This window comes from Citrus clementina, unplaced genomic scaffold, assembly GCF_000493195.1.
Source record: "Citrus clementina cultivar Clemenules unplaced genomic scaffold, Citrus_clementina_v1.0 scaffold_1, whole genome shotgun sequence".
NCBI classification, from domain to species: domain Eukaryota; kingdom Viridiplantae; phylum Streptophyta; class Magnoliopsida; order Sapindales; family Rutaceae; genus Citrus; species Citrus x clementina.
In genome coordinates, this window is record NW_006263303.1 from 22,749,112 (window position 1) to 22,774,598 (window position 25,487).

The following is a 25,487-nucleotide window of genomic DNA, read 5'->3' on the forward strand; positions in this document are numbered from 1 at the left end:
CGGCATAGTATTTTCAATCCATCGTCTCGAACACTTTCATGGCACCGGAAGTTGAAATTGTCCAACACTTAACTATGCCACATGAAGTACTCCACCAGTTATAGGTCACTTTTTCCATTAGTAAATGCCTCCATCTTTATTTTAGTAACGTGTTGAGTCAAGCAAGGGAGCATATTCTCTGTCTTCAGCCAGCCAAGTTCATGGTCACTGAACTCGAACCAATCTTCCTGATTAGTGAAATAGTAAAATATATCACTAACAACTCTAATCCATTATTAGATGACAAAAAATAATTGTTGTATTCCTCACCTTTGTTAATATAAAGGTATGTAAGTGGGACAAAATAATGAGGATGGTATGGAGACATTTCCAGCCGCATCATCCAACCGCAGCAAAAAAAAAAAATGAGATTGTCAAACAGAACCAGCGAACGGTTTGCGCATGCCCGCTCAAGTGCTTGCGGTTGAAATAATTATTACATAAACAACAACAATTACATTCGTGTTGATATTCACCACATGTTGTAAGAACTAACTATGATTAGTTGAGTAAGAAATTTTTAAAAACACATTGTGTTTATTAATTTTACAACATTGTCCTTCATGGCTAACAATATATAAAGTTCAGTAGAAATAATAAAAGTGTTGCATATCAACAATAAAATCTCTTGTGGATAATATTTAGCATTCTGGTATACTATGAGAAAGCTTACCAGAACAACACCAGAGAAGAGGATCATATGAGGTGTTTTTGCAACACCCTCGATAAGGTTGCTAACATGTTGTAAATCAACTGTAGATGATTCCAGATATGAAACATCTAAATGTGCTTGTTGTATGATTGCATCACATGTACCTTATATTCCATCAACATATGATCAACAATACGGAGATGTTGGAGATTTAACGCCCTAATGACAACACGATGGTGTAATGACTTACCGCACAACTGGGCGAAGAAGGCAACAAACGTGAGTGTATTCAGAGTAGCAGATCGAATGATGAAGTTGGCTAGAGGATCGTGAGGTAGTATAAAAACCATTATATTGAGTTCCATCAAGGAAAGAACTCTGAAAAACAGCTTTTCTTTCACTCGATTTTCAGGGTATTGCATAAATATATAAAGAATCTTCAGATGGTGAAAACACACGCCATCTGAATGATCTAATAAGGCAAAATTAGAGCATAGTCGAAGAACTTCAAGTGTCGTTAAACTGCACACACTGGCTGGCAAGTGCATGCGTCCGTACTCCAGAAGATCAATATCTATCTCCCGACCATTACGCATTATTGTTTTAGATACCCATAAATCAAACTGAGCCATATGTATAGGGCTCACACACCGAAGAGAAAATATTTGTATCAATATTGGGCCAGTTTTAGCAATCACTGAATCTACGAACACTTGGAATGCAGCTAGCCTGACTCCTAGGACGGCAATAGTCCCTATGGCAACCTCATCGTCGAAGCAGAGTGTTGAGTGTTAGAAAATGTATATTTATAAAGGAGAAAACCGTTATTTTACATTTCAAGTCTTATTAACAACCCTTACTTTTATGTATTTAACCTTCTTGTGATTTAATTACATGTGTTTTATTTTAATTAAGTATTTTATGTATTTTAGGGGCATTATAGTCATTTCACAATAAAGGAGAAATCAGACGGCAAAACGGACATCACTTTTGAACTTAGGACGGTTGAAAACCTTAGGAGGAGCATAAAAGGAAAAATGACACTATTTATATGTACGGTACTACTCACGTGTACGGTACTATTCACGTGTACGGTACTATTTACGTTACTGTTCACAACACTGTTCACATAGACAGATCGATGACGTGGCATTGACCGATGATGTGGCATTGACTGATGAGGTGTCACGATCCTGTTGGGCTAAAATTCTTATGTACTGTTGATGGTGACGTGACAGCATATCAGTGGATGAAAAATCTCGCGTATGGTACATGCATCACACAGGATTATTTTCAACCAAACCGCGTTACTGTTCATCCGAGTCAAACCGTGTTACTGTTCATCCGCGTGGTTAAACCGCGTACTGTTGACTGATGACGTGGCGCAATCCTGAGCGTCCAAATTATTTTTAATCCGATGGCCATGATTTACTCCATGTATCTATAAAAATAGGGCCTACGCCCCCCTAATTGGATATCTCTGAATCCATTTTTGGACTCTGTTTTCTATAATTCCCTCTCCATCTTGTATTTTCTTCGTATTTTAATAAATTTCCATTTTACCCCTAGTTCAATTATGATTGGCTAATTTTCTTTCAAGCTTGGGTTGAAGGTGAAGTTTCAACATGTGTCATGGGCTTAATTTGGTAAATTTATCTTCTCTTCCCCTCTAGTTTTTGTGGATGTTTTGACTTCTCATCGACAAATAATACTAATCTTGTCTAGTACCGCCTTGGTTTCACCGGCCCTCTAGTACAAGGTTATTATTATTTGGCACGATAAGCCCTTAGCACCATATTGATTAGAGCGTGGTTCATGAGGTGTGGATTTCCCCCTCATGATTTAATTGGCATTAATACGGATTATTTAGCTCATGATGCATGTTGATACGTATCCAGATACCCAAGTATGTCATCTCAATAGAATTCTCTTCAATTTATTCTTGTCATTTCAATTCCAATTTTAGAATTTATTCTCGCCATTTTAATTTAAGTTTTAGCATATTCCAAATCATTTCCACCATAAATCCAACAACCCATTTACAAAATTAATTCTATACACAATTAAAATCCACCTTCTCGTGGGATCGACACTCGTCACCATTAGTCTATACTACAATAGATTCGTGCGCTTGCGAGTGCATTAAAATTTGCACAACACAAAGGTTACGAACTAAGATCCAAACAGGCTCCATCTTCGCGAAAGACTGAAGGTGGCCACAACATCTTCTATGGGCAGAAAAGTAAAGATGTTAGAGAAGACAAAATTAAGCAAAGCATTGATCCTGTCTTCGCCTTCATTGTTGACCACTCTTGCACGTCTATTTCCTTTGCGCCGAACTGCACCTGTTGATGTCCTCATCATCAACTACTCACCCTGCCAAGTGCGACCAGGGACATATTGGAAATTCATAATTTCCAACCTGAAAATTCAAACCATTGACATACACATATAGAAGAGAATTGTAAATTGTTGTTAAATTAACTTTCACAGAAATGATCATAGTATACATTACTAAAGTTAATGACAACACAGTAATCGTTCCTAATGTGTTAACAAATAGGTTATGCATGAGAAACATACATGGATATCTACTTGAATATCGTACAATTACATTATATCGAAAATATTTCAGGTACATTAAATCAGGTGAACAAAATTCTAGTGCCCTTCTATGGTCGACTCCTAGGTGAACAAAATTTTAGTGCCCCTCTATGTTCGACTCCTTCAATTGACATAGTAAAACTTATAAAACTGTAGGCATGGCAATTACCAGAGACATATCAAGTGCGAACCTCATAGGATATGATTGCACGTGACAACTGTATTCAGACCACATTAAATATTATCCCCACCACCACCCGTGAAGAAGACAACGTGGACATTGAATAAAATTGTTCCCATTTTTTTTTCTCTAACCATATTGGACAGCAAATCAAGGATTTGGACCTCATGTGACGTCATCAACATATTTACCAACACTAATAGCATGGATAACATTAAAGTGAATCGATGTGATTCAACATATTAGGGTTTGCAACAGCTGAGGTGGAATTATAAATTATCAAGGGCAAATTTAAATTACAGTAATAATTAATAAGCAAAATCTGATCATCTTATAAAATTTAAAAATATTTTTTTAAAAAATTCCGTTGTTCCCAATTTCCAATTGTTATCTACTTCAACGGGATTATGGACCACTTTCATATCCCTCTAGAAAAATACATGCATCACTGACCTAGTTTCAGTTGACTATGTTTCCATTTATGTTTTAAAGTTATCGATTGTGAGTACTTATATACAATATATATGCAGAGACTAAATGGGTTGCAACAATGACTGCAATTAAAATAATAATAATAATAATGTCTAAATAAAATAATAAAATAATAAAATTTTAATAAAATAATAATGACATTATTATTATCTTATATTTATTATTAATTATTATTTTTATTAATATTATCAATATTAAATTTTTTTATTATTAAAATTTATTAATTTTACTGTTTTAATGAATATATTGTCATTATTATTAAGGACTTTTTAGTAATTTGTAACAATCTAATTTATTCTGATTCCGATTCCAAGACAAAGTAAACACATTAATGGCAATCCAACTTATTCTGATTCTGATTCCTACAGTTCAAGTAAACAACTTATTCTGATTATCATTCTCCATTCCAATTCTAGCATATTCCTATTACAGCTGATTCTGATTCCAGTTTAGTAAACGCATCATTAAATTATTGGCTTTTGGTATCCTTTAGGGTTTCAAAATATTTCACAATTAAATACTTAAAGCCACTAATGTTCAGTTATACACAATTTGGTTTTTAAGGTTCTAATATTTATATTAATATTTAGATTTAGCTGTCAATTAATAATTTTAGCTTTTAGAATTAATAAAAATAAATAAATATGGATATTTAGGTTTATAAGCAGATATAAGTTTTGTTGTTTAATATTCGTACCTTATCTATTTAATTTACAAGTATAAATAATTATACCCGCATCCAATCTTTTTTATAAAATAAATAAAATAAAATTCGATACTCAACCCCGAGAGAACTGCCCTTGCCAGCCCTGTATCCACCGGAATTTTTTGCCTTCCCTAGGAATTAAGTACCGGCTTTGGCTAAATAGCCATACACCTTTCCTAATTATCATGTTATGTCTTCCCATTTTTGGATCTTTAAAACTTGTGTAGTAATATCATGTGCACGAAAGTTCCTCAATCATTGTCAATTTGGCTTCTATTGCATGTGATTGATTCCTTCATGTCATGTGTAAATTCTAATAAAGGGCCAAATGTCACTTTGGTGATAAGATTGTGTAACTTTTCTATTAAATGAGTCGGTGCAATTTACCAGCTACATCCATCCTCCCATAAAATTTTTCCTCCCCCGCCTCAATTTTATTTTTTCGAGAATGGTCCACGAATAATTGAGTGAATGTTACCAATTCGGTTTTTCAACTTGATTTATAACTAAGTGTATAATGGCACTATTATGTAGTGGGATTATTGAAAGGGAGAGTTTAATAATCTCAATGTCTTAGTTTAGAAAATACATCCTTTCCAAATATTTTCATGAATTGTCTAGAAGTTTCAACTTTGTACTATACTCAAAGTAAAATGCCGTTAACGCCATAAAATTAAGTGGGCAAATATAAGTTAAGAGAAAATTAAAAGATGAAACATCAATAATAAGTTCAAAACAATGCGTAACAATGAAAGAATATAATATGTGGCCAAGAAATTGGGATTCGAAACTCACTAGCGTAGATCAAAAGAAAATTTAGTTATTATTATATTAGTTATAACAAAATATATACTCAAACATTACATATTTAGTTTAGATATTTCTACAGTGTGCATGCTTGTATGTATTTCTGCTTTGTTCAGGAAACTTACCGTTAGGGGATTGAATTGGTGGTTCTTCGATTACTTTCTTTAACTTCCCACACTTATGTCAAAATCTTAAAGAAGGTAGATATAGTGAGAATTTATTTTCATTTTAACAAATTGAAAATGCCATTAATAGACAAAAAAACATAACTTTCAATATACTAAAATTTATATATATATTTTTTAGTTTTAATATGCATCCTTATTTTGTTAAAGTGATAATGATCTTATTAGAAAATGACTATATATTTAGGAATATTATCATTTGTCCACCTAAATTTATATATATATATATATATATATATATATATATATATATATATATATATATATATATATATATATATATATATATATTCAAGTTAGTATTAACGTTTAGTGAAAAATGCATTTTTCTGACATATCAATTTAGCAATGAGATATTATGAAACCCACATTTTACCACTTTTTTTTTTTTTTGAAGTCTGTTATACACAGATATTACTGACATTACATCAGACATTACAATTAATATTTACAATCATACTATATAACTGGGACCACCATCATACATTGACACACTGAAGTATATGCCCAGATATTTTAAACCCTCTCTAATATTCGAGGGGTGCCTGCTCCACTCACATTTCGTAAGGGAGAGACTGTCTCCACTCAATTAATTAATAATTGAGGAAGAACTGAAACTAACCTCCATAATGCTCTTATGGAGGCTCGAACCCTTACACTCAACATTATAAGTGCAAGGCTTCTCCCATTGGACCAAAGGCCCATTGGTCACATTTTACCACTTAATATTTAAACTTTTATCATTTTACTACCTAATGTTTTAAGTTGTTATTACTTTATCACTTCCAGTGCACAAACAATTTGTTGGAAAAAGTTTAAATATTCACTTAAAAAAATTGTAAATTCTCGGGTGCACAAGTGGAAAAAAGAAATTCTTTCTAATATTCACAAATAGATTTGCTTTGTTAATAATTGTTATGAGCCCATCAATTGATCTATTATTCAAAAACAATTAATGTAAAATCAAGTTGCCCAAAAAGCAAACATATATTAAAAAATAAAAAAAATGAAAAATATAAGTTCACTTTTGAACGGTCCCATAATATCATACTAAAGATGGCCAATGGGGTCTGTGACACGTGTCTGTATATTACGGTACGATATGAGCACGTTTTGGTAGGGCACGCGGCATGGCACGTGAGTCGTATCGGACTTAGAATTTTAGGCGCAAGGGTCTTAAAAGTATGGTACGATTAGAGATGAGTTAAAGCACGGCACGCGAAATGGCACGTAATAAGCACGCTTTATTGGTGGGCTAACACGCGGCCCGTGGTCCATTAATAGCACGTGGGCCAAAGTATATCAAAGTAAAAAAAAATTAATGAAAAGTCTACATAAAATGTTATGATTTTACAAATATCTTAAAATTAAAATTTTTAATATATTTTTTTAACATAGGCTTTTAAAAATTAATTTAAGTCCTAGTTTAAATAAATATTATAATTTTTTATGTTTACAATTTATTAAATGAATAAATAAATATCATGATTTCAATAAATAAAATTATAAATATCATGATTTTATAAATGATAAATAAAAATTTTTACGACATTAATATTTTATTTATAAAATCATAACTTAATTAATAGTTAATGGAGATATGTTTCATTTGTGAATGAAATGCTTTTCATATTTATGCACAAAAAAATAAAATTAGGAACGAAATATTTTTATGATAAATTAAAAATTACATTTTCATTCAACGGAGTTCAAGTGCAATTATAATATTAATAATTCAAATAAAATTATGTGTAATTGTTATTTTAAGATTGTAATTTTATTTTTCATGAATCATTACTATGATTTATGGAATTATTGTTGTTATTATTATTATTAGGTTGATAGACTTAAAAAGGTACGCCAAACTTATGAATTTTTTTAGATACACTGGATATATGGATTTAAAAGAAAAAAAAAATTGATAGGTCTTTTTTAGGCACGACACGAGCGGGCTCATGTTGTGGATCGTGTCGGGCCCTTATAAAAAAAACTAAGTGGTAGGCCATGTTGTGCTGCCCCACAGACCCTATTGAGCCGACACTTGACGGCACGGCACTATCTTGGCCATCACTATATCAAACTAACAACGGCATCAAATAAATATCAAAATTAATTTAAAAAAAAAAAGGAAAAAAGATCAAAACAAATATTAACCACTTGAATAGAATCTGAACCACACATTATAAAAAGGGCCAGTGAGATTGAGATTTAAGCAAATAATTCTCAAAAGATTAACAGAGAATGATCCAGCCTTAGATCCTGAATCTACATTTTCTCTTCCAATTTTGTATGCTTCCCTGCAGTTTTCAATTTTCCACCTAATTAGAAAAAAAAAACACTTTCAGAAAAAAAAAAAAAAAAAGACGAAGAAGAAGAATCACTTTCGTTCAATTATTTTAAAATTTTTTATTTAACAACCCACGTGTTCATTTGCAGAATTAAAAAGTTGAAGGAAAAAAAAGTCAGGAAAATGAAAGAAAAAGAAATGATTGATGCAGGTGGTCCCCATGAGGGTAACAGTGTAGTTCACAAATCACGGGAAAGAAAGTGTTCCGTTTTTCACATGGGGACGTGGCCCAACAACTCATCAGTGATATTTATGGCTGTTTCTTCCTTAAGAAATTTCCCGTGCTTTGGATTGACGTGTCCAAATTTGGGGCTTTGTGCCCACATGAAAATACAAGGAAAATTCAGCCATGCGAGGGTACGACCTATGAAACGAACTAACGAATTGAGTTTTTTTCTTTTTGTTTTTTTTGCCCCTCCCACTCTCAATAGTCAATACCAAACGAATTGAGTTCTAAATACAGAGACTGTGGAGTGTGGAAAAGGGAGAAAAAAAAAAAAAAGCATATTCTCATAAATAAAGCAAATATTTTACAAAATGAAAGCACTTATTGCGTCGGAACTTACATGTTACACATAACATGTTTTAATTTACTTAATTAATATGTTTCTTGCTAATATTACACAACAAATTTACTGAAATTACACTTAATAATCTAAATTATAGATTTTTTAGTATCAGACAACAAATTTACTAATAATACAATCGAAAATTTAGACATAAATAAAAATCAATACAAAGACCCAAAAATCGGCCCCAATCAAGGAGGAATGTAAATATATTGGCGAACAGCATAAAAATTTATTCATTTTTCACTTCCTTTTTTTTTATAAAACACTAAACATGAAGATCCAAACGGAATTTTTGTCTTTCCAGTTTCCAAAAAGCGCGTGGAGAGACCGTAGGCCTTAAACCTTTCCCAACTAATGGGGATTAGAGAATCGTTAAGAAGGATTCAGTGGTATGAGGAGTCTCTAACCCATGCGCACGCGCCAAGAAGTCACTCTCCCCCACGCCCCACTCTCCCAATAATTGTCCTTCTACACCAACAACAAAAACCTCACGGCACGTCCTGAGCCACATCGTCCCTCCTTGGCCTCTCCTTCACTCGCCCCTTATCCCTCCTGCTATATAATAAACCAAACCCCAGGCTTCTGATTCATCTTCAATTTGCCCACGAAGAATTAGTTCTCGCTGCCCTTCAACTTCCATTGAAAGATTTTAAGTTCTGAAACTGGGTTTGGTTGGTTTGTTCGTTTGTTTGACGTTTTTAGTTGTTGCTTAGGTGGGGGGGTAAAACCCGGGCAAGCAAGTTGTAGACATCACGGCTATACACAGAGTAACGCGGCTTCAAACTCATGTCCGAACTGTACGACGCAAGGGTTGTGTGATTGAGAGCAACCCTTCGCCGCACGGCGGGCGTGGCGCTCTGCCTTCCGAAGGCGGCAGCCCTTCTGATCTCCTCTTTCTTGCCGGCGGCGGTCTCGCTTTTTCTTCTTTTTCTTTGTATTATTAGCCTAGCTCCGTAGATTATACATACGTAAGTTTAAACAAGTATTTTAGAATTAAGCTATTGCAAGCATTAATTAGATCTCAAGAGAAAAAAAAAGAAAAAGAAAAAAGAAAAAGCCTTCGTTGTTCTTGTTCTTTGTTTCTTTTGTTTTTTTTTTTGGGAAATTTCATGATGTTGAGGATCAAGAGGGTGCCGACGGTTGTTTCGAATTATCAGAAAGAGGAGACGGAGGAGGCTGCTGCTGCTGCTCGTCGTGTAAGCGGGTGCGGGAGGAATTGCTTGAACAAATGTTGCATTCAAGGTGCTTGTTTAAAATGCTTATACGAAATTTTGTTTATTGTTTTTGGTTTTTTTTTTCAAAATTTTTGACTTGTTTCGGGAGTAATTTTATCTGGGTTTTTGTTTAAAATAGGTGCAAAGCTTCCTTTATATGCTTTCAAGAGGGTGAACAAGTTTAAAACTGAAATGGGTGTGCATGGACACGAGGTTAGAGAGCCCGAGCCTCCCGTTGCATTTCTGGACTCGCTCGTTCTTGGGGAGGTAAATTTTGTTAAGCAAATGATAAAATGAAGATTGAATGTTGAGTTTATGTTGTGTGTCCTTGATAGCATTTGTTTACCTGTAACCAAGTATAAATTAGTTTCCAATCTCATTGTAGTGGGAGGACCGCGTACAGAGAGGACTATTTCGCTATGATGTTACTGCCTGTGAAACCAGGGTATCTTTTTGGTTCCTCTAAAAATTGAATGTTTATTTGATTTTGCATGTTGGTTTTCATTGAGATTTCTTTACTATACAAATGTTCGTTTAGGTCATTCCTGGTCAGTATGGTTTCATTGCTCAACTGAACGAGGGCCGCCACCTGAAGAAAAGGCCTACTGAGTTCCGTGTTGATAAGGTCCTCCAGCCTTTTGATGGGAACAAGTTCAACTTTACCAAAGTGGGGCAAGAAGAGGTGCTCTTCCAGTTTGAGGCAAGCGAAGATGGTGAAGTCCAGTTTCACCCAAGTGCCCCCATTGATGTTGAGAATTCTCCAAGTGTTGTTGCCATCAATGTATGTTCTTTGTTCTTAGTTTTTATAGCTAAGAGAGTATGTTAATGTTGAGCAAGAATTTAATTAAATTTTTTTTTTGGGCACAAAATAAAGCGAGCCTAGGAAGCTAGTTGAGCAAGGATGTATGCTAATAATTTATCTTTCCTGGTGTGTATAATTTAACAGGTGAGTCCTATTGAGTACGGGCATGTGCTGTTGATCCCACGAGTTCTTGAGTGCTTGCCACAGAGGATTGACCGTGATAGCTTCTTGCTCGCACTTTACATGGCTGCAGAAGCTGGGAATCCATACTTCAGGTTGGGTTACAACAGCTTGGGTGCATTTGCTACCATCAACCACCTTCACTTCCAGGTTTATATCTACTTAAATTACTCAGCTAATTTTCTCAAATGCGGATTTTGCTTATGAATAGCTATCCGCAGTTACTTAACAGTGGGTAACTAAAATGCAACTTACTGATTTCAATTGCCACAGGCTTACTACATGGCCTTGCCTTTTCCAATTGAGAAGGCTCCTACCAAGAAGATAATCTCTACTGGCAGTGGTGTGAAGATCTCTGAGCTTTTAAACTATCCGGTCAGAGGCCTCGTCTTTGAAGGTGGAAACTCTCTGGAAGACTTATCCAACACAGTCTCGGATGCGTGCATTTGCCTTCAAGAGAACAACATTCCTTACAATGTTCTCATTGCTGATTGTGGAAAGCGCATATTTCTCTTACCACAGGTAGTAAATTTAGAATCACTGCCGAAGTTATTTTGTTTTTGCCATGTTGTGCATGGAAATATTTTTCCAGTTTCACTTTGATTTACAATTTGTTCAAAACGAACCAACAGTGCTATGCTGAGAAACAAGCTCTTGGGGAAGTGAGTTCAGAGCTTCTGGACACCCAAGTGAACCCTGCTGTGTGGGAGATTAGTGGGCATATGGTGTTAAAGAGGAAGAAGGACTATGAAGAGGCATCCGAGGAAAATGCTTGGAGGCTGCTTGCCGAAGTCTCTCTCTCTGAGGAGAGGTACCAAGAAGTAAATGCTCTCATCTTTGAAGCCATTGCGCGTGGTGATGATGCCAATGGAGGTGTTGCTGAGAGCGTAATTGGAGAGGCAGATGCGAAACCAAAGTCTGGCGGTGAAGTGGATGCAATTAATAAAAACTCTTGCCCTGCCATGGTGTCGGGGACTCCAGAATGCCTGGTTCTTCAGTAAGATCCCTGGCTTGGTGACCAGACCGTTTGTGTTTGTCTGGTTCATGTATGATAGCTTAAATAAGTGACTGTGTTATGGAGTGTGGCAGTAGCCTAAATAAGCAAACTTCGTTTGCGCTGCTTTGCGTTTAGTCTAATTTGCCGCCTATGGGCGCTGTGATGTATGTAAGATATTCTGTTTGCTGATGAGCCTCTCTGTTGATGCTCATGGAATTTATTTCTGTATAATTATATGCTGCAGTAGCGGCAGCAGGTATTGTGGCTTGATGATCCGCTATTGCTTCTACAAACTTGCATCAGCAATGACGTACTGACGGAATGCAAACAGAGAATCTATCTTTCTTATTCTACATGTCCCTTTAGATAATGGAAAACTTTTTGACCTGCCACGTCAAAAATTCCCAGAGCTACCAAATGGGACGAAGAAAAAGAAAAATGAATAATAAAAAATTTAATTAAAAAATTAGAAAAGAAAAGTGCTTCTGATGCTTCAACGGTGATCAATAATAATTATAAAATAATCTAGCGAATTGAGACGCCTCATGCACCAAACATTGCGTCCACACCCAAATAGTTAATTGCCGTTCCATAAATATATAGCGTTTATTTGAAATTCTCAAAAAAAAAAAAAAAATTGAAAGTGTCAACTTCCAAGTCAAGACTTCTTTTATTTATAATTTTGATATCATTATTTATTTGTTTCAAAATAGGACATGAAATGTATATTTAAATTTTGAAGATTAAATTAAGGGGAAAAAAAACACTTTTTTACAATGGCAATTCTAAATAATACTATAGTTTTCAGTTAAATCATTAATTTTATAAAGACAATCGTTTTCAGAATCTGATGGAATCTGGAAAAGGGAAAATGGACTTGTGTTAAAATATTTATAAACTATGCCCTTATTTGTGATTTGTAAAAATGAGAGGGAGCCAGATATTATTGTCTCAAACCATATCATGAGCTCCATCCATGTTCACGGTAGTTTCAAAACTTTTCGACAAAGGCTTGGAGACTCGGGTGTGCTTGGTACCATTGAAAATGTGTTGTTTTTTGTTTTATGAAAAGGAAAATGGAGAAAATTTGTTTGGTGAGCTTATTTTGGTAGAAAACTGTACAATGATTAAAAATAAAACAATTCCATTTTTTAATGTTTACAAAGAAAACAAGAGAACGCAATTATAACGTTCTCTATTTTATTTCACTTTTACTCTCTGCCAAGAGTCCCAATATCTTAACTTTTATAACATAGTGTAACAAATTATGTGGGCCCATTTAATAAAGAAATAATTTAATAAATAAACTATTATAACAAATATTTAAAAATAATAGCAAGAGTTTATTCCTTAATTACTTAATATATTACCCATATTGTTCTAAATAAAAAGAAATATCATATAATTATTATACTAAATTATTACATTGTTCGACCAATATGCAGTTATTTAAAAACTATTACAAACTTTCATATATTAATGAAAATATATCAATAATAAAGTTACATTCTAACAGCTAATATAAATAAATATATGATAATTATGAAATAATTTAAGATTTTCTCAATTAATATTATATATTATCTTATAACTACAATTTATTTACATAATTAAAAGCTTTTAAGAAATTATTAAAATATCTTCGAACCTATATGTATTTATAATAATATATAATACATCATAATATATAGCTAAATAGATAAATTATTTAATGATATAAAATATATATTTAAATTCATTGTATTATATTATTCTTTCATAATAGTTTCATTAAATAGTTCTCTAATCTCTCTCTCTTTTTGTCTTTATTTTTTTAGACAAGCAATCAAACACTTTTTTCATCTTTTTATTTTCAAGTATTGTTCTTAAAATAAAGGGTTATTATTATTTTACTACTTTAAAATTTGTCAAATATCAAATGACTACAACAAGTATTGTTTCATATCATTTTCTTACTATATCTTTATAAAAATATCATTTTACTACTTTTCCGTTACAACAAATATCATTTTACTATTTTTCCGTTACAACCGTTAGTTAACTCGTTAGTCGACCAGTTAGTTGACTAACAAAATATTAATTTTACCCTTCATGATTAAAAAAATAAGTTTCATTAAAAAAAATAATAAGACAAATTTATTTTGTAAATAAGCTTCATTTTCATAATTCCAGCAAAAAGAATTATGTTGGTATTTTATATCCATTTTAATAAATATATTACAAATTTATTTTGTAAATAAGTTTCAAGTAATTTTTTTTAATCATAAAGGGTGAAATTGGTATTTTGTTAGTCAACTAACTGGTTAACTAACGGTTATAATGGAAAAGTAGTAAAATGATATTTTTATCAAGATATAGTAGGAAAATGATATGAGACAATATTTGTTGTAGTCATTTGATATTTGACAATTTTTGAAGTACTAAAATGATAATAACCCATAAATAAACTACCAAACATGTTTTTATTTTTAACAAAAACTAATCATTCTTATTTTATAGAACAAATTCAAAAACACCATTTAAAAAATGATACCAAACGCACCCTTAGCTTCCGCTCACTGTGAGTTTTCAAATCTCTCAACATACTTATGCGCAAATAATTGGGTTTCCATCTAGAACTTTACACCGTATGTTTGATTTACCTTTTGAATGTACGGAGTATGAATCAACCCTTGATTTGTTTTTCACCCAGAATAATAATTATTATTATTTTTCGAGTTACCGGCAGATTAAGGGATCCCAGCGCTGATATTTGCCTCGGGTCAAACCCAGTTAACGGAAGCATAGGTCGTCGTTTTCGGCTCTTTTTTTTTTTGTTTCGTTTTGAAACGGCACCGTTTCTGCTTCTATTTTTTTTCTTCTTTCTCTTTGTTTAACTTAACCCAGCTGCAGACCCCTTCCTTCTTCCACTTCGTTCTCTTCATCCACCGACAACCACATTTGTTTGCAAATCCTTCAGAACCCAGCCACTCCTTTGTTTGCCTCCTCTCCATTCTCAAGTCAAACACGCAACTTTATACTTTCCTGCACAATAACATATATAGCTGCAAAGTCTCTTTGTTGTTGAAATGGATCAAGACATTAAAATATATGAGCACAAATTTTTTAGCACAAATTTTCAAGGACAATCTCCAAGTTCAAAGGAAGAAATTAATGGCAATGAAATAATCATGATGCGAGATATGATTCATATAAACACAACCCAGAAGCATGTATAAGTTTAATAACTTATACACATCAATCTACACTATGCTTCAAATTGAAGAAACCAGGGGCACCATTTTTCAATTCAGGTATATTGTTGTTTCTCTTCTCTTCGTTCACAGCAAATCAGAACAAAGAAAAAAAATTAAAAGCAGAAACAATGTGATGAAGAGAATGAAGAGAAGAGAACAAAGAGGAAGAAGCAAGGGGTCTGCAGTTGGGTTAAGTTAAACGAAGAAAAAGAAGAAATCAGAACAAAGGAAAAGAAAATAGAAGCAGAAATGGTGTCGTTTCAAAACGAATAAAAAAAAATAACAGCCAAAATGACGACCTATGCTGCCGTGTCGGGGTTTAACCCGGGACAAACATCATTTTCCAAGGGATCCTTGTCTCTGAAATTTGAATTTTTTTTATAGATGGGTTAGCGAATGTTGGTTATTACTAATGTGTTTGATGAAATACCTGTGAGAAATTAGTCTTCTCATGTAAAACTTTTACACTCTGTTTGGCCAGGAGGATGTTTACAGGGAGGGAAATAATGTGGAATTTTATAATGTTTTGAGTCCCAATAATAGCTTGACCTTTTCTATGTTCTTAACCGACGACTATTGCCAGAACCTACAACATCGGGTTGGAAATTTTTATTGCAAAATTGAGTATGAAAATTGAATTAATTAGAAAACTTTTTTGGTTGGAGTTTAGGATTTAGAGGCATGCTAGTGAGTGGATGTTTCCAATTTCTATGTTTTGAAAATTTAGAGAAGAATTTGTCGGCAAATAGACCAGATGCCAATACTAATATGTTGGAAAGTTCTTGTATTAATGTGTCACTATAAAATCATCTGCCGTGTATATGCTCTTGAAAGGCTAGTTTGGATATCTTATATATTAACCTCAAGGGTGATTTATGCATTAAAGATAGATTAGATATCATAGGTTTTGGATGTATTTCATTGTTTTGTTATGAGAATTGAGGTTTACCTATTGGTTGAATGCATACATTGACAATTGCTGACTGGAGCTATCTACTTTGGATATGCAAAGGTAAACCTAATTTTCATAAAATCCACGCGCGTCAGTTAGAATGAGCCTGGATGGAACAAACATTTCTTGAAGCATCTAAAAATAATTCACCAATAAATAAATATAATATTTTCTTGATGCATCTTAATAGTTATTTATTTTTTTGCTACATGCTTACATGTGCCGCTACATATCAAGTGGAAACACTTACACGAGATCTCACTTATCAGATTCCATTGTGGAACACACCATTTTTTCTAAAGAATTCGCCATGCTCTATCTGATCCATCCATAATATCATGAAAAATGGATACAAATTTTTGACTGCTACTTAGTACCAATAATAGGTCTGAAAAAGTATTTAAAAATACCAAATTTAGATATTTGTGCCCTGTCGAAGTAAGGAACCATGGCATATATGTTTGGAATCGATTCCATTTTGAGAGAGTTGAAAAAGCATTGTCTCATTGAAAGGTTCTAGACATCTGCCATTTCTCAACGCATTTCTTTAGACAAAAATTCTGTTTTTTCCTCTTTCTCTTTTTGGATAGTAAATATTTCTAAGAACATGGAGTGTGAATCAAACCCATATTTGAATTGAAATTGAGATACTGATGCAAGTTCTTCTCGTCTGAATCAGATTGATTCATATCTGAAAGACATTGACAATGAAATATTTAGTTCTTTCAGCTGTATGAGAACTGAAACATTTATCCAATCCAATTTTAAAAATTTCTAAGAACATAGAGTGTGAATCAAACCCGTGTTTGAATTGAAATTGAGATACTGATGCAAGTTCTTCTCGTCTAAATTAGATTGATTCATATCTGAAAGACGTTGACAATGAAATATTTAGTTCTTTCAACTGTATGTGAACTGAAACATTTATCCAATCCAATTCTAAAAATTTCTAAGAACATGGAGTGTGAATCAAACCCATGTTTGAATTGAAATTGAGATATTGATGCAAGTTCTTCTCGTCTAAATCAGATTGATTCATATCTGAAAGAGGTTGATGCGTAAATTAGCAAGCGCACTAGTTGGCACAAGTAATATAATGAAGAGTAGAGTGACATAGATTGTATATCCTATTAATTACTAAAATTATTCTAGCCATAATTTATTTGAATAACCGAATAAATGAATTTAGAATAAAAATTAAATAAAATAAAATAACTAAAAACTAAATAAAGATGCAGACAGTAATAGAAATCACCAAGAAATTAAGACATTAGAACATCCGATTTCACCATAATTAATCCAATTTAATTCTCCATCTATGCTATTAAAGTTTATTACCCATGTTGACAGTGAATTTCTCTAATCTATTTAATATCTTCTCTCGAGTAATATCAAAAATATCATTACATATTAACCCACTATATCTCTATGTGAATTTCAATATGCAAAGATTCATTAAGTTATATGGAAACTCTTAAAAAAACTGCATGAATCACGTTGGCACATCTATGTCTTTCGTTCAATTCATGACATCCATTAAACAGAGCAAAAATACATAAATCTCCTCTCGGTCTCATTATGTACCCTCAAATCATTTAAATATTGGCCATATATTTAAAAGCATTAAGCACAATAATGAACTCTCAATCATGAAATAATAAACTAAAAATAATACAGATTTATGGAATTAAACTTTCATAGTTAGGTTGCATCATAGCCCTAGTAAAATAAATTAGTTCATAGAAATATAGAGAGAATCCATGAATTTAATTGGGAACATTCAAGTAAGATAATAGAAAAATAGAAAAGAAAGAGTAAACTCAGGAAGCTATCTCTCCAAATTGTTGCTCCCGGATTTGCAGCGGCAGCTTCACTTCTTTTTTTCTTTTCTTGCTCTCGGTTTTTTTCTCAGTTTCTCAATTTGTGCGGCTGCTCCCGTCCTCCTCCTCGGTTTTGCTTCTCTTTCATTTTATATTATTGCTCAACCCGCGAATCCTTAAATCAAAAGGATTTAAAACAAGAATCCCTCTATGTTACATTCATGTAACTTACAACACTCTCACATAAATAGTAAGTAATGTGGCGTTCATTCACTATTCAATATTCATGTGAGAGGGTTGTAAGTTACATGAATGTAGCTTAACATTAGCCTAAAACAAAACAAGCCTAGCCTACTTTTTAAGTCCATGCACGTGAATCCCACTTGAATCAATGGTCAATGTCCTTTTTTAACTATTCACGTGAGTTGTAGTGTTGTACACATAAAAAGCCAATTATTGCCCTTTAAACATCCTTTTTCTTCTTTTCTTTTATTCTTCACAAGTGACAATTATTTCCATAAACTCTAATTTGTTTCGTTTTTAAGCTCCCTTTTATTTGAATATTCCCAATATTCCTACAATAATAAAATATAAAAATAAAAATAAAAATAAATATAATAAAATATAATTTAACATAAAATTAAGTTAAATTTTTTTTAAAATAATAGATAAATTATGAGTACATCAAACGTTGACAATGAAATATTTAGTGCTTTCAACTGTATGCGAACTGAAACATTTATCCAATCCAATTCTATGAGTTATTGAGTACCTCTGATATGAGCCTATGTCTTGTGTAGTTCCTATTGGTTTTGCCCCTTATTGAGAAAGAGCTAAAGCATTTCAAAAGAAAAACCTCCAGCTGTGCCATTTAACATCAATAGACTCCCTTCACACTGTTTTCTTCCTTAACATGGTTCACATTTAATGTGTTTAAGCAGTTTTTAATTTATTTTTTAGCAATATATTTAAATAAATAACATTGTTTTTATTTGTCTAATAATTGATCACTGCATATACATTGGTAAAACAATTATCCTCATTCCATTGTTGTTTAGCTACAAAACTTTTTTAAAATCTGAATTTCTGTGTAAAGTTCTTTTCATAAGCTTCTTTTTAATTTGCAGATTTGGAGAAAATGAAGAAAGGACTGCACCCTCAGATGCAATGGATATCCTATGTGACTCAGAGTGGCAGACTGATGCATGTTATGATGACAAAAATACACAATGTTGGCAAAGTTTACCATTTTAGGGCCAGGCGCCAAATGGCTCAGAGTATTGGACAAGTTGCCAAGTTCAGGCGACGTTATGAACAGCAGGCGGACGCAGAAAACAATGAAAAATGAGGCATCTAGAACACATAGAGAAGTTAGGTATCTGTTGTTGGATTTGAATTGCTTTTAAGAAATAAGCATAAACATTGTGCTCTAAATTCTGAAGCAAAGTTTGTTTTCTGCTCCCTTAAGGCTTCAATGTTAAGTGCACATTTCCATTTTGATGATTCGGGTGATGTCAACGATAGTTATAAAGTTTTTGTGCAATACCAATCGGCTAGTTTGATTGCATGTTTCATACTTACATTTGGGCTTGAGTTAGAATTGGTGGCATAATCCTCCTTTGCGCTGTGGTGTTTCTAGCATTTGGCATTGTATATGCAAGCAAGGGTGCATTATTACATTTTAACCCCCATTGCTTTGCAAACTTTTGTTGTTTATGCTACGTAATGCAAAACATTAATTAGTCTTTGTATTCACCATCTCAAGTACGGGTGTGAATTCGTGTAATGGTGTCGTATTCGTATCATGTCTATTCATATCGCATAAAATTTAAGCAAAAACGGATATGACTCGATTTACTAATCATGTCAAAACATCAAAAAAAGGTTACGATCTGTTTATTCATTGTGTTAATAGCGTTGACTTGTTAACATACTGAATACATAATTATTGAAAATCAATCTAAAAAATAAAATATATGTCGATATTATTCTTAAAAATAGGTCATAAATAAATTAACATTACATAAATATGACATGAATAAATTTATAACATAATATGAGTATGACATAAAAAAATTAATTTAGCATGTAGTATATATAATTTAATTTTTTTTCAATAATATTAATTAATATTCATGTCTTAAATATAATTATTTTTAAGTGGTCTAACACGAATACAATACGAAATTTATCGTATATGTCATGTCAACGCATTTTTTAATAATATCAATATTTGAAAAAAAAAATCCTCTATCGTATGATCTCTGTTCCAGTTGTTTCCTCTCGGGGTTTATAAAAGTAATGGGCCTCAGGTTTGCCCCATAGGAGGACCAATTCTTTCCAAGAAAAAAGCCCGTCCAATTTTAATTTCAAGGGATTTGATTGATCGCTGCCGACTTTATTTCTAATTTAGGATTTGTTACAGCTAAAGCACCTACATGCACGAAGCAAAGCATAAATCTCCTGCCTATCACGTAATTAGTAACAACACAAGACTGGAAATCATGAAGCTCCTGTAAGAAAAACATGAGGCCCCTTAATAGTAACTGAAAATCACTTTTCTTTTTCTATAATTTTTTTGTTGGTATAAATCTCATTTAGGACTCTTCTTACCTCTAATGCAAAGTTCAAATGATCCGGCTGGCCAATGCCCTAATAGCAACCATCTTGCAACTCTCACTCGTTGTAATAGTAGAAGCGACTTCAACACACAAAGTTGTGCAACAAAATGCCATTGGAAATGCCTCTACATCAACATCATCGCCATGGCTCAATAAAGTAGCAAACGGGGGCCGGCGGCCGAGGCCGTCCGAGTGCTGGAACAGGCAATGGATATGCAGACAAGGAGAAGCACCGGGGACCCGAATGAGATGCTGCAGAAACCGTTGCGTTGATGTGTTTTCTGATGTTAATAACTGTGGCTTATGTGGAATTCGATGTCGATTTTCTTGGCAATGTTGTCGTGGATTTTGTACCAACACAAATAGGGGCCCCTTTAACTGTGGAAGATGTGGGAATAGATGCCCTTGGGGTGTCAGGTGCATTTATGGTATGTGTGGATATGCTCAGCCATGGCCAAGACCAAGGCCAAGGCCACGGCCGCAGCCTCCGCATCCTTCTCAGCCTAAACCACCTAGTCCTTGCCCGCCAAGGGGTGACCAGCCACCTAAACCACCTAGGCCTTGGCCGCCACGGGGTGATCAGCCACCTCCTATGGGTTGAAGTTCATCATATTTCTAGCTGGCTATATGGTTCTCATTTACAGTGAGCTATTAGCTGTATCATTGCCTCTTAGTTAATGTCTGTTTTGAGTCTTGCTGTTGGTGAAACTAGTCGTATATTTCTCTCACTTTATGTTTAGAGAGCGATCTTGTGTTTCAACTTTCATAAGTACTAGTATTTTGGTGTTTCACTTTCATGCAATGCGAAGGTTAATTCAGTTTGTTTATAATTGGCTTTCCATGCATGGCGTAGACGCAAGCATACACGCATATAGGGTTTCCTCCATTGCATGAATAATCCCTCTATTTCCCTCCAAGTTTGATTCACGCTCTAGTTTAAATTCATTGTGGATTGCAGATATAGATTTCGTTTCATTTATCAAATTATCCTCTTCATTTTATTTTAACTCCTGCTAGCTCCACAAAACTTGCCCATTTATACATTACTTGGGGTAATTTTTATTTTTTATTATTTTAAAGAATTATGCAACCAAGTCATTAAACTGCCCCATAAATTTAAACATCATTAGGAAGCATCATAAACTAAGGGATATTGTTATTGTACGAATACAGTTTTAGGTTTAAAAATAAAATTAAAAAAGGGGCAACCAACTGCATCAACTTTGCAAAATGATACATTAGTTTTCTCTCCCAGGTTCGTAGTTTCAGAATGGAAAAATAGGTCGGAATTACTTGTACTTCTCTGCAAGTAAATGGAACTCAAGTTAGGTCAAGTATCCAGCAGTTGAGGCAAGACTTGTTCGATTGCAGTCGCCTATTATTAATAGACAGGAAAACTCGGATCCACATCATTTGCCCAAGACTCCAGGCCTCCAATAATATCTCTTGCAGAAGTGAAACCCAGCTTGTGAAGAGCTTGTACGGCTCTCTGTGAATCATTGCCTCTTCTGCATACTACATACAGGTTAGAACCTGAACTCGCATTTGATCCTCTGTGCTCTTCCTTTTCTTTCATTGCCGATGAAATCTCAGGCAACCTGGATTCCAAATCTGAGAGAGGGATGTTTATGGAGTTTGGAAGAGAAACAATCCTGAAGTGATGTGCTGGCCTGACATCAACTAATATATGAGCTTCTCCATTAACAACTTTTTCTTTGTACTCCTTGCTGCTTATTCTAGAATCTGCTGAGAGCAAATTCAATTTCAAGGGAAGCTGTATATAATTGGAATGTCAACGTATTAGATTTTAGCGATATAATAATATTGGCAGTTAAATTAGCAGAATGCAATACATACCGTAGACAGAGGTGACTGAGTGAACTTTTCATAATCAAAATTTCTGAAGTGGTCTTGGGTAAATGTTGAATTTTCTCCACAAGCTTCACATTGTGATGATCTGCCTCTAATCTTGACCTAAGCAATGATATAGAGACAAATATCAGCATGTAAATTAAATGTCAAGAAGGTTCAGTTTAACTATTACTTGAACAAAATGCGTTTAAGGTATTCACATCAGAAAGACAGAAACCATACAAATCTAAATCCATTTTGGTTTCACCAAATATGGTATATGCTAAATACAATTACTGAAGCTTGTAAATTGTTAAGAATATTAATCATGCTTTCCAAACTAGAGTTGACCAGTAACAAACTTTGAAAAATAAGTAAAATGAACATACAATTCGGATTCGTGCTGACAATGCATCAAACAGGAGCATCCGTCCTGACAGTGGTTCACCAACAGCACTTGCAACCTTAATGGCCTCTAAGGCTTGGAGACAGCCAATGATTCCAGGAACTGAAAACGAAAAATTAAAAGCATTAGTATTTCATAAAGCAAACGGCATTTCAAGAGCTTGAAAATTGGGCATTATGGTATTGAAATATAACTTCGGCTGTACCAAATGAATTACTAACCTACCTACTCCAAGGACTCCACTATCAGCGCATCTTTGGCATGCTGTAGTTGGTGGTGGGGTTGGAAATAGGCAACGATAGCAAGGACCTCCATTGTAATTGTAAACTGTGAGCTACAGTGCAAATTTTAACAATGCAGTTATGCTAGAAGCTCAGGTACTATACATGAGCCAAAACTAAAATCTCTACAAAATATCTTTTATATGTTTCTAGCTAGAAGAATAGCACAAAACTGCGGCTCAATTGCATACCTGCCCTTCCAGTCCCAGTGCAGCACCTGATACCAGAGGCTGCAGGCATAAACATGGATTAATAATTTTTCAAAGCAGGCAATGGCAGAATATCATATGTTTCTCACATGTTGAAACACATAAGACATTGCCTCAGCTGCAAGCCTCATTTAAAACGAAAACCAGAAATGTAAACACAGTACACATGTTAGCCCAGTAACCTCGTTATCTGAAATTAAAATTGAATCTCTTAACAATTTTAAATGCATTTAGGGATGAACAGAATCTATGCGAACCAAAATATAACTTCATTGAACTCCAATTGCCCCACGTCAAAACATTATTTTGAAGTCAATTTATACATCCTTACACAATCATGCAAGACGATCAGCAAGTCACAGAGTCAACTTACCTTTCCCAACACCACACAACAATCACTGATCATGTAACGGCTTGGAGCATTATCGGTTGCATCTACAACTATCTCATATCTAAAATGTTACAACAGTTACGGAACTCTCGAGATTCCAGATATACTGACCCCAGTGGTAAATGGAGGGAAATTTTATTTCACAGAGAGAATTATTCATTCAACTATTTCCGAAGGATACTGACTCAGTATTTCCAAAGCATTGGATGTGCGTAAAGCTTCTCTGTGCTCAATAATGTGAACAGTGGAGTTGATCCTGGAACACACATTCATATTAGATAAAATCAAGACAAAGCCAATACAACAGAATAAGCCCCACCAAACTCTCAAGTGAAGACAAAAATGAGTTCAGCCTTCAGAATAAGGTGAGCTAATGCAAAAAATGCAGAAAAGTAACATACGAACGACAAGTAGCAGCAGCAGATTTCACTTTTGATTGACCAATATATGGTTCGGTGTGGATAACCTGAAATATGCAAATAAAAAAGAAACTAATAAAAGAATATTTATAATCACAATCACAATCACCATAAGTAATTTTTCTTTTCTTTCTTTCTTTTTTTTTTTTGGGAAAATTCAAGATGACATTGTAGAAAGAGAGATGCAGAAAATAAAGCAATGTAGATATAATTTTTATAAGCATTGATCATCTGCCTACATGTGCCTGTTACAGGGGGAGTTAAAATGTTTTTGATGGTGAGAAAGACACTGAAGTGACACGCGTGTATGTATTCAAAGTCATAAGTAATAGCATCAGGTCAATGGTGATAGCAAATTGACAGAATTCTACAGATCAACAATAGTAGCAGGAATAGTGGAATACCATATATCATAGAAACAGTAAACACGAATTTCCTATTTTTACCTGCCTGTGCATGTTGTTAAGCTCAACTACATCATGATCCACAATACCCAATCGCCCTGAAGAACAATTAAACAAAAAAGTCAAGCTAATGAAACATTCAAAAGACATATATAAAACAGCAGCCATTTGATAATCACATAAACAAACCATTCAGCATAAATCAAAGTGGATGCAGTGGGGGGCTTTTTGCTCAGCAAAAGCCCTTCGGATAGTAAATAAGGCGTTGATATCGCCTATCCAAAAAAAATTTGATTGAAAAGAAACACTTGCAAGAAGAGCTACTTAGTAAAAACATTACCAAACACAATTTAAACCATATTCAGTGAACTCTTAAATCATCTTACCAACACCACAAGCTGCAAGATACAGCAGAGCCGGCGAGCCCAAGCCCCCAGCTCCAATCACTAAAATCGAAGACTTGAGGAGATTCGATTGCCCTACAACAAGAAATAAATCCAAAATTTCAAATTTAATTCAATAAGATGCTAAAGGAATGAAATTCTGGAAACAATTGATTTAAAAAGTCAAACCTTCAACACCGAAAGAAGGAAGCAAGAGGTGGCGACTGTAACGGTAAATCATATCCGGTGATAGTCCATAATCAACGGCAGAGCTTGGACGATAAGAACCATTAGAAACGGTGTCGGTTTGGGGCTGACTAACAGTCGTGTCACGAAGCTGAGCTTCAAGAGCGGAGATTCGATAATCAATATCACTCTTAGCAGCCTTTAAGGTTTCAATTTCGCCGAGGACTCTTGCCACGTCAGTGCTACCTCCGTTTGTCTCCATATTCTGAACAACCGAAGACGTCCAGTGAAGACTGTGAAGTGGGGTCAGAGGTGAAGCGGCAATCAGAGGAACCCTAATTAGACAGAAAAGTGACAAATTCAAAGAATGATACCGGTGAGCTGGAAACAGGAGGAAAAAAAAACCTTAACACATCCTAATTTCAGACTCCTAACGCAAGATGGAAGAAAAAGACGAAATTACCCTTGAAGGAGATTCCAGACGTGTTCGATGTAATTGCTCTCACCAAATCACAACCCGCCAGGGATGATCCCTATCGTGAGACCAAAA

The 25,487-nt window shown here is 34.1% G+C and overlaps 3 protein-coding genes across 5 annotated transcripts; 2 read left to right on the forward strand and 1 right to left on the reverse strand.

Moving 5' to 3' along the window:
• The first annotated feature begins 9,033 nt into the window (after window positions 1-9,033).
• LOC18055221 (GDP-L-galactose phosphorylase 2) lies at window positions 9,034-12,126 on the forward strand. Its single transcript, XM_006452375.2, has 7 exons — window positions 9,034-9,827; window positions 9,939-10,066; window positions 10,185-10,244; window positions 10,338-10,580; window positions 10,746-10,931; window positions 11,055-11,303; window positions 11,414-12,126. The coding sequence occupies exons 1-7, from the start codon at window positions 9,695-9,697 to the stop codon at window positions 11,780-11,782; spliced, it is 1,368 nt and encodes a 455-aa protein (XP_006452438.1). The 5' UTR covers window positions 9,034-9,694; the 3' UTR covers window positions 11,783-12,126.
• A 6,786-nt stretch (window positions 12,127-18,912) lies between these two features.
• LOC18055222 lies at window positions 18,913-19,159 on the forward strand. Its single transcript, XM_006452376.2, has one exon. It carries the CDS (start codon window positions 18,925-18,927, stop codon window positions 19,132-19,134), a length of 210 nt encoding a protein of 69 aa, XP_006452439.1. The 5' UTR covers window positions 18,913-18,924; the 3' UTR covers window positions 19,135-19,159.
• A 2,387-nt stretch (window positions 19,160-21,546) lies between these two features.
• LOC18054340 (adenylyltransferase and sulfurtransferase MOCS3) lies at window positions 21,547-25,484 on the reverse strand. Of its 3 annotated transcripts, XM_024177499.1 has the most exons (12): window positions 25,401-25,484; window positions 24,941-25,272; window positions 24,755-24,847; window positions 24,411-24,466; window positions 23,947-24,011; window positions 23,727-23,801; window positions 23,528-23,606; window positions 23,137-23,175; window positions 22,890-22,998; window positions 22,648-22,766; window positions 22,265-22,381; window positions 21,547-22,181 (listed from the first exon to the last, which is right to left on the reverse strand). In XM_024177499.1, exons 2-12 carry the CDS (start codon window positions 25,197-25,199, stop codon window positions 21,789-21,791), a joined length of 1,404 nt encoding a protein of 467 aa, XP_024033267.1. In that variant the 5' UTR covers window positions 25,200-25,272; window positions 25,401-25,484; the 3' UTR covers window positions 21,547-21,788. The 3 variants fall into 3 exon arrangements, with proteins under 3 accessions (XP_024033267.1, XP_006452442.1, XP_024033268.1); XM_006452379.2 differs by lacking the exon at window positions 25,401-25,484 and having other exon boundaries at window positions 24,941-25,363; XM_024177500.1 differs by lacking the exons at window positions 24,755-24,847; window positions 24,941-25,272; window positions 25,401-25,484 and adding an exon at window positions 24,558-24,742.
• Window positions 25,485-25,487: the final 3 nt, after the last annotated feature.

Coding starts and splice junctions, on each gene's coding strand:
- LOC18055221 (XM_006452375.2), top strand. CDS start 9,695: ATGATGTTGAGGATCAAGAGGGTGCCGACGGTTGTTTCGAATTATCAG. Junction 10,067..10,184: donor ACTCGCTCGTTCTTGGGGAG/GTAAATTTTGTT, acceptor ATCTCATTGTAG/TGGGAGGACCGCGTACAGAG. Junction 10,932..11,054: donor TCAACCACCTTCACTTCCAG/GTTTATATCTAC, acceptor CAATTGCCACAG/GCTTACTACATGGCCTTGCC.
- LOC18055222 (XM_006452376.2), top strand. CDS start 18,925: ATGAAGAAAGGACTGCACCCTCAGATGCAATGGATATCCTATGTGACT.
- LOC18054340 (XM_024177499.1), bottom strand. CDS start 25,199: ATGGAGACAAACGGAGGTAGCACTGACGTGGCAAGAGTCCTCGGCGAA. Junction 23,802..23,946: donor GCTGCTGCTACTTGTCGTTC/GTATGTTACTTT, acceptor TGTGTGTTCCAG/GATCAACTCCACTGTTCACA. Junction 23,607..23,726: donor GCTTTGGAAATACTGAGTCA/GTATCCTTCGGA, acceptor GTAACATTTTAG/ATATGAGATAGTTGTAGATG.